General features: G+C 36.5%; 1 protein-coding gene across 1 annotated transcript in view; it reads left to right on the top strand.

The window, feature by feature from the left end:
* The window catches only part of ZBBX (zinc finger B-box domain containing), a 119,848-nt gene that overhangs the window by 77,189 nt on the left and 33,054 nt on the right, over positions 1–9,605 (top strand). The window contains exon 17 of the mRNA XM_040621744.1: positions 6,939–7,196. Within this exon, the coding sequence (XP_040477678.1) occupies positions 6,939–7,196 (258 nt within the window). The remainder of the gene's footprint in view (positions 1–6,938; positions 7,197–9,605) is intronic.

Raw genomic sequence — 9,605 nt, forward strand, 5'->3', positions numbered from 1 at the left:
ATAGCTGAGTAATATTCCATTGTATATATGGACCACAACTTCTTAATCCAATCATCTGTTGAAGGGCATCTCGGTTCCTTCCATGATTTAGCTATTGTGGACAAAGCTGCTATGAACATTGGGGTGCATATGGCCCTTCTCTTCACTATGTCTGTATCGTTGGGGTAAATACCCAGTAGTGCAATGGCTGGGTCATAGGGTAACTCAATTTTTAACTTTTTAAGGGACCTCCACACTGTTTTCCAGAGTGGCTGTACCAAATTGCATTCCCAACAACAATGTAGGAGGGATCCCTTTCTCCACATCCTCCCCAGCAATTGTTTTTTGCCTTGTCAATTTTTGCCATTCTAACTGGCGTAAGGTGGTATCTCAGTGTGGTTTTGATTTGAATTTCCCTGACGGATAATGATTTTGAACATTTTTTCATGTGTCTGTTAGCCATTTGTATGTCTTCATTGGAAAAGTGTCTGTTCATATCTTCTGCCCACTTTATGATTTGTTTATTTGTTTCTCGCGTATTGAGTTTCAGAAGTTCTTTGTAGATCTTAGAAACCAGACTTTTATCTGTAGTACCATTTGCAAATACATTCTCCCATTCCGTGGGCTGCCTCTTAGTTTTTTTGACTGTTTCCTTGGCTGTGCAGAGGATTTTTATCTTTTTTTTTTTTTAAGATTTTATTTATTTATTTGACAGAGAGACAGACAGCCAGCGAGAGAGGGAACACAAGCAGGGGGAGTGGGAGAGGAAGAAGCAGGCTCATAGCAGAGAAGCCTGATGTGGGGCTCGATCCCACAACACAGGGATCACACCCTGAGCCGAAGGCAGACGCTTAACCGCTGTGCCACCCAGGCGCCCCAGAGGATTTTTATCTTGACGAAGTCCCACAAGTTCATTTTATCTTTTGTTTCTCTTGCCTTTGGAGATGTGTCATGAAAAAGGTTGCTGTGGCCGATGTCGTAGAGGTTGTTGCCTATGCTCTCCTCTAGGATTTTGATGGATTCCTTTCTCACATCGAGGTCTTTCATCCATTTAGAGTTTATCTTTGTCTATGGTGTGAGAGAGTGGTCAAGTTTCATTCTTTTGCATGTAGCTGTCCAATTTTCCCAGAACCATTTATTGAAGAGACTGTCTTTTTTCCACCAGATGTTTTTTCCTGCTTTATCAAAAATTAGCTGCCCAAAGAGCCGAGAGTCCATTTCTGGGTTCTCTATTCTGTTCCATTGGTCTATGTGTCTGTTTTTGTGCCAGTACCATGCTGTCTTTGTGATCACAGCTTTGTAGTACAGCTTGAAATCCGGCATTGTGATGCCCCCAGCTTTGTCTTTCTTTTTCAACAATTCCTTGGTGATTCAGGGCCTTTTCTGGTTCCATACAAATTTAAGGGCTATTTGTTCCAGTTCTTTGAAAAATGTCCTCGGTATTTTGATCGGGATAGCATTGAAAGTGTAGATTGCTCCGGGTAGCATGGACATTTTAACTATGTAAATTCTTCTGATCCATGAGCATGGGATATTTTTCCATCTTTTTGTGTCTTCTTGAATGTCTTTCATCAGTGATTTGTAGTTTCTAGAATATAGGTCCTTTACGTCTCTGGTTAAGTTAATTCCAAGGTAACATATGATTTTTGGTGCTATTGTAAATGGGATGGATTCCCTAATTTCTCTTTCTTCAGTCTCATTATTCGTATATGGAAATGCAACTGATTTCTGAGCACTGATTTTGTATCCCGCCACATTACTGAATTGCTCTATAACTTCTAATAGTTTGGGAGTGGATTCTTTTGGGTTTTCCATATAGAGTATCATGTCATCTGGGAAGAGAGACAGTTTGACTTCTTCTTTGCCGATGTTGATACATTTTATCCCTTTTTGTTGTCTGATTGCTGTTGCAAGGACTTCTAGTACTATGTTGAATAATAGTGGTGAGAGTGGGCATCCTTGTCGTGTTCCCGATCTTACTAAGGCAAATCTTTATAGATAAGTAGCCAAATGCCTTAAAGTCTCAATTTGGAGTGATCAGTTGAAATCAATAATTTACTATAAGAAATATTTGTAGGAGCACTGCCAGACACTGGCGATACAGAATCAGCCCTCGTCCCTGTATTCCAAGAGCTTAGTCTAGTGCAGAGGTTCTCAAATGTTAGTTTGAGCACAACCACCTGGGAAACCTATTGTGGTGTGGATTTTGCCACCTCACTCTTAAGATTCTCATTTATTAAAGCTGAGATAGGGTCTAGGAATTTGCATTTATTTTATCAACAATTCCATGTTATGCTACTGTAGACAGTCTAAAAATCATACTCAGGGAAAACTTCTGTATAGATACATGCATTTATGTGTATAAATCACCCCATATTAAATACACATTTTATGAAAGGACTGTGAGCAACATACTTTTGGAGACCAACAGGTACATGTGACCAGCTATAACAGAGGTAGGTACGTGCAAAGTCTTTTTAGGAATGGAGATAGTAAAGTGATTGCTTTGCCATTAAAAGGTGTAGATCACCAAGGTGTTGGAGACCAGATGACATTTCAGCTTAGTCTTAAAAAATTAGTAAGATTTACCAGTTAGGGCCAGAGGGAAAGGACTTTCTGAACAGAAGCAGTAGCCTGAAATAAAAATAAAATTTTTCTGGCTGTGCCGCAAGTTATCAAAATAGTATATTCTGAAATTATGCTAGTGTATAAAGGAATTCTTCTGTAAGATTTTTAAGTTTGTGAATGTAGAAACCTAATAGCTATGAAATACAGCCATGTTTAGCAGCAAGCCCTTTGAGCCTCCCCAACCCCCACCAAAACCTCCTGCTTGCCCACCGCATCTTCCTATCTCTGTCTGCACAACCGTGTAAACATCGGTAAGTCTCCAAATCAGGAGCCATCTTGTCTTTCTCCTCCCCACCACAGCCTGGTCATCCCTAGAGCCTGCTGAGTTCAGCTCTAATACTGATCCCAGATCTGACCGCTTCTACCTTTATTGCCCAAGATGGGCCCAAGCCAGTTGTCCATCCTCTCTCATTTGTGTCTCAATTTCACTTTTTGCCTTTCCTGAAAACAAGTTTCAATAAGTAGTTTCCATCAAATTCTACCATTTATAGTCAGTGAGTGAATTGTTTATAATTTATAGGGAACTAATCACATTTTCTGTAAACTTAAAGCATAAATGGCACCTTGTCAATCTCCTGCTTAAAAGCATTTTATAGCTTCTTGTAGAAGACAGAATAAAAAAGAAAAACAAAAAAACAGCATTTCTTACCAGACATCACACAGCAGTACTGAGTTAGCCTTGCCCAACTCAGCCAACCGCATCCTCTCCCACAGTGCAGCTAAAATGGCTTCTTTTTGTTCTCACACAGGCCACACTCTCTCTTGCTTGTTACATTTAGAATTTGCTCTTCTGTCTAACCTGGGATGGTTTGTAGCCTCTTTCTCCCTCTTCACACCTTTTTCATATGATTGATTCTTTCCCATTTTTCCAGCTCAGCCCAGATGCTTCCTCCTTAGAGAGGTCTTCTGAAACCACCCTACCTAATGCCAGCCTCTTGAAACCCCTCAGTCACATTTACCTTCTTTTGTCCTTCTCCTAGAACCTATTACTAGATTAAATTATCCTACTTGTTTATTTTCTGCTCACCTTATACTTGGTTGGAAAGAAAGTGAGAACCTAGCTTGTCCTTTTCTTTGTGGTGTCCTGAGTGATGGAACACAGCCTGGCATATTGTCATCACTTAGCAAGCGTGTCTGAAGGAGTGAAGCAGGAGAGCAGGACTATGTATTGATTTGGAGTACAACTTGAGGGTAGAGGCAATGTCTCATTCACTTTTGAGTACCCTGATCCTGACACAGTGCCTGGCAATTTTAGGATTTGACAAATGATTTTGTAATTTAATTGGATTGGTTATTAATTCATAGGCTCTCAGAGTTGAAGGGGATTTAAGACCTCATTCTGTCAAACTCCTAAATTACTCCTAACTTTTGCAGGTGAAATATGAATTTGCATGTCTCAGGTCACAAGGTGATTTCTAATTCAGTGAGACTGGGCAAGTGCTTCCCAGTTTAGCCTTCTTTCTACTAACCCATACTGCTAAATAAAACGTCCATATATGTGTTAAGAACTCTTAGAAAATACGTTTTTATGTTTTATGTATAAATGTTTAGGAGAACAAGAATGTCAAAAGGCACTGATGCTTTGCAACCTTTATTCAGGAATAAAATAGTGGCTCCTTATCAGATGTTATTTGTTATTGAAACACGGTGCAAAAAGCATGTTCCTCACTGATGTTCCATCCAATTCTAATGTTTTTATTTAGGCTGGCAATAAAAGTTATTGTACTAAATACCATTCAGTGAGTGATGCATACTTTCATAACCTTGTCAGCATTCTTATGCCCATTAATATAGTGCAAAGCACCCTTCTCTTTTATCTTACCAATATATGGCATGGTCTCATTAGTAGTCATAGAGCATATATTCTTTAGCTAATACCAAGAACAATTTCTTTAGTTATTTTTAGAGTGTAACTGTGGTCAGTGGTAATCTATAATTTCCTAAGATTACACTGCCAGCAATGGCACAAGTTACTCCAAAAGGAATTTCTTATGTTTATAATCTACAAACTGGACTTTTTAAAAAAAATATGGAATGCTTCCTTCAATCGTTGCATTTCTCATTAGTGTCAGTCTTAACAGTGTTTCAAATCTTAACCCCGGTGATAGCATTAATAAGCTTCTACATTAATAAGCTTGTAGAGAGAATTATATACTCCCCTAAATAAACAAAATAAATAAATCAAGGACCAGATTGAAGCTTCTTCTGACTCTTTCTATGTTTTGGGGACTTTAAATTATTCTTTAAACATATTTTCCATTAAAAAGATGGTCTGTTTGCTGAATGCTAAGCGTTAGGTCTGGCCCACCCTCAATGTACATTCCTTCTTGATTGGGATCAATTAACCTCTAATACTGTGGCAACCAGATGTTGTCACAAGAGTTTGCAAAGTGTTTGTGCTCTTCTGAATCCTCTGAAGGACATCTATATTATGCTAAATTTTTGTCAACTTATATTTGCCTGTGTTGGCAGAAGTCCGGGTCTTCCTCATAACGTTTTCCACTTGCTTTATTTTAATCAGAGTTCTGCATTCCTCTGAAGTTTACTTGACTGGCACAGAGCACAATACAAATAGAAGGGTCTCATGTTCTCTGTAGATGCAGAAGTTTCAATTCATATAGTTGAATTACTATTACACTCACGTACTTCCACGATGGCTGTTCCTACCACTGTTTTATTATGTAGGAGTGGCAAGATTGCTTTTTGTGTATCATGTATTTTTATGTATTTGTGTATTTTATATATGATGTACTCGTGTGTTACAGGTGAAAGGGGAAATTATTTCCAAATTCTAGCCATTAAAGTAATCCATAGGGATATTTACATTTATATGTCCTCAAACATAGATGCATTTTTGTCAATAATTTTTCTTCATAATTGCCTCTGTGTACATAGACTAAAAGGTCAGAATCTTATTTTAATTTATTCATAATTTCATTCCAACAAAAAATGTTTTCAAAATTGATTTCTGAAATGTTCATTAAAATTGGTGCCCTTTGGGACTTACCTTTGTCAGTTTTAATTGCTTAATTACACACTGCATTAGGATGCTTCTTAGAATACTAGCTACATTCAAAGTAGATTTTTAAGTTTAAAAAAAGACAAACTCAGTAGTTATTAAATGTTTAATACATGACAACTACCTGTAGTTACTCTTCTGAATCTTACATTTTCATTCCAGTTGAGTGGGCATAATGTTATAATGGCATACATTCATTCAAATCATGATTTTCATGATATTGACAATAGCGCTTCTTTAAATAATCCATATTTTACACAAAGCCCATTTGTATTAAGGGAATACAAGGTTATCTTATAAATTATTTATATTTAATATAAATATATTAATCTAAATCAGAACACTGATTTAATACATATAAAAATATACCTACACTATGAATTTCTAAATTTGTACTTTGAATATTCCCTTGGCCTTCATTAAAGAATCTTATGAGCAGTACAAAAAGATAGATATATGTATGTATCTATCAATAGGTATATGTAAATAGAGAGAGAGAGAAATATAGTTATTTTGTGATAGTGTAAGATTTGAAGGGATTTTTTTTCCTCCTATGAAAGAAACACACATGTTGAAGAAAACAACTAAATCAACCTTTGAAATAGGTCAAGACCAACTTGTGACTGCCTTAGTGGAACAAAGTAATAACCTGAGTTAGATCTATGTTTCTGGAACTTTTCCACTAAAGTGCCCTCCAAAGCAGCAGAAAGTGAACTATTTAGGAAAATTAGAAATATGATCTCAATTTCTTGAAAACCTGTGTTTTTCTAAAAGATTTTGCATACTAGTATTTTGTCTCCATGTTTGTCTTAATAGAAGAATGTTACACATCATCAACTAAAATTCATTAGGAAGTGCTACCATGTCTATTCTATGAGTTTTTCTCTCTTACAAGGCACAGTGTGGTATCATCTGAGAATTTAAGAAACACGACACAGTTTGGAATGTTTATGGAATAGATTATAAGATTGAACATTGGAAACTAAAAAAGATTAGATACTAAATTTGTCTTGAATTAACTTGGTTTACAGATGTTTTGCTTTAGTTAATATCAAAATCAGCTGTCTTTTTCTGAAGGTAGAAAAAAAGGGAATAATAACCCAGAAGTGTTCTTTATGACATAGGAAAGTAACTTGGGATTAAAACATTGTGGTAAACCAGAATGCATGATAATTTTGAGCCCACTTTCCCTTAAACTCTGTTGCATGACCTTAACTGCTCTAGATTTAGGGGGCTGGTATTTTATATCTTTAAGCATTCATTCAGAATTTTTTTTAAAGTTGATGTAAAATTTTTTTATTTTTCATTTTAGGCCAGATATCACAGAGACCTTCAACAGCAAATTTATCCCTTTCCAACTCTGTTAAAAAAGGCTCCAGCTGCCGTGTCTCCTCCCATCCTCGATCAAGAAGTGCAGCTGCTCGATCATTATCTAGAGCTGCTTCTGAAATTTCAGAAATTGAATATATTGATGTTACTGACCATAGTGAGCCTTTCTTAGATGACACTGCTGATGAGCAAACCTTAGACAGTTTGGAAAAAGAGTTAAATGTGCTGAGAAATCTTGCAGGTAATGCTATTTTTTTTCACTTTAGACAATGTTAACTCTGCCTTCTGCTTGATTCTTCATATCACTCTCCACAAAAACAAGGCTGTCCCTCTCCCTTATTTAACCACCAACCTTTGTGTTTGTTTCCTTGGATGTCTCTTGACATCACCCTGAGAATGTTCTAAAGTGTATGGACGCCCACACCAGAGATGGCCCCCTTCTCCTATGTAATACACAGTTAAAATATAGCATAAAGAACTTCATGTGGACAAAAAAAATAATTTTTTTCTCCTTTCTACAAATCTGCTGAGCAGCTAATCTCTGTAGCTTTTATGAAAGCCACCGCCCAACACCCTTGTTGGAGAATTGAGCTGTTAGATCTTTTAAAGAAGTATTTGTCAAATTTCAATGTGTATACAAATGCCCCGGGAGTCTTGTTAAAATTCTGGGGTGGGGCCCAGGATTCTGCACATCTGACAAGTACCCAGTTGATGTCAGTGCTGCTGGTTATCAATGTTGACCAGTTGAAGGAGAAATTATACTTGCGCATTCTCTTTCCTAAACCTCAGTGGTTGGAGTCTAGCAAATCATACCCATATCCTTGAAAGAAATACAACAAAATACTAAAAAGGAAGCCCAAATCCCCACAAAAATCTTACTCCTCCGAAAACAACCATATTATTTGATAAGCATCATTTTAAACATCTGTTTATATCATGAGTGTACATATAAAAATACATAGAAGGATGAATAGATTGAAGGAAAGACAGTAAAAATTTTATGAAAATATATTTATGCTCTACATATTTTTAAATAATTATGTTTTTACCCAGTTTAACAAAAGAAAAATTGAAGTGAAACTAAAGGAAATTGTACATTTCAGAGAAGTATTTTTTCATCACAAAAATATTAAGTGGAAATTATGAAACTGCCATTTTGTACACAAGAAACAGTGGGATATTGGCAAGTTTATATGGTCTATCCTGTAACTTTTTATAAATATCCCTTTAGAAATTAAGGAAAAAGGAAAAAAGAAACACTAAACTATGAAGGCCATTTGTAACTATATATGACTCAGTTTTAGGCAATCACAATTAAATCCCTATATAAGAGGAGGACTCATTTTTTTGTTTCTTTTTTCGTTTTTTAAAGATTTATCCATTTATTTGAGAGAGAGAGAGAGCACACAGGGGAGGGGCAGCGGGAGGGAGAGAGAAATTTCAGCAGACCCCATTAAGCCAGTGAGCCCGAGGGCGGGCTTGATCCCCATGACCCTGAGATAAGGACCAGAGCAGAAACTAAGAGTAGGAGGCTCACCTAGGCACCCCTGTTCTTTTTTTTTAACGTGTGATTATAATTGTATTTTATACAAAAATTATATATATAAATACATATATAAATTACATTTATGTAATTGAATATATTGCTATTTTTTTTCGTTTTTGAGGTTTCCTTTTCTTTTCTTTTTCTTAGTAAAAATTCATATTACATTAAATGACCAGAACTAGCATTTTCATTATGACTTTCCAATTTTGTGCCTTTTATTTTGATTCTTTTGTAGAAGATTTGATTGTGGAAATCTTGAGAATGCCTGTTTCATCTTTATGTTCGATTGGCAAGTTAGCTAGCTTAATTTAGTGGATCATAGTTTTTTCCTCTGCACTTAGTAGACATTTCTCAACTGTCTTCTGTCCCTGATTTTTGATACTAGTTAGTTTAGCACAGTTTTCCCTGTTAACTTTTGGTTAAATATATTTATTTATTTATTTTCTTTCAGGCCATTTAATTTTTCATTTATTTTTTATAGTAATATTTTTTTATTATATTATGTTAGTCACCATACAGTACATCCCTGGGTTCCGATGTAAAATTTGATGATTCATTAGTTGCGTATAACACCCAGTGCACCATGCAATACGTGCCCTCCTTACTACCCATCATCAGCCTATCGCATTCCCCCACTCCCCTCCCCTCTGAAGCCCGCAGTTTGTTTCTCCGAGTCCATAGTCTCTCATGCTTCATTCCCCCTTCTGATTGCACCCCTTTCTTAATCCCTTTCTTCTACCAATCTTTCTAAATCTTATGTTCCATAGATGAGAGAAACCATATGATGATTGTCTTTCTCTTCTTATTTCACTTAGCATTATCTCCTCCAATGCCGTCCAGTGTTGCAGCAAATGTTGAGAAATCATTCCTTTTGATACCTGAGTAAATTCCATTGTATAAATGGACCACAGCTTCTTTTTTTTTTAAGATTTTATTTATTTATTCGACAGAGATAGAGACAGCCAGCGAGAGAGGGAACACAAGCAGGGGGAGTGGGAGAGGAAGAAGCAGGCTCATAGCGGAAGAGCCTGATGTGGGGCTCGATCCCATAATGCCGGGATGACGCCCTGAGCTGAAGGCAGACGCTTAACCGCTGTCGAATAA

Source organism: Ursus maritimus, unplaced genomic scaffold, assembly GCF_017311325.1.
Source record: "Ursus maritimus isolate PB19 unplaced genomic scaffold, ASM1731132v1 scaffold_4, whole genome shotgun sequence".
Lineage (NCBI taxonomy): Eukaryota > Metazoa > Chordata > Mammalia > Carnivora > Ursidae > Ursus > Ursus maritimus.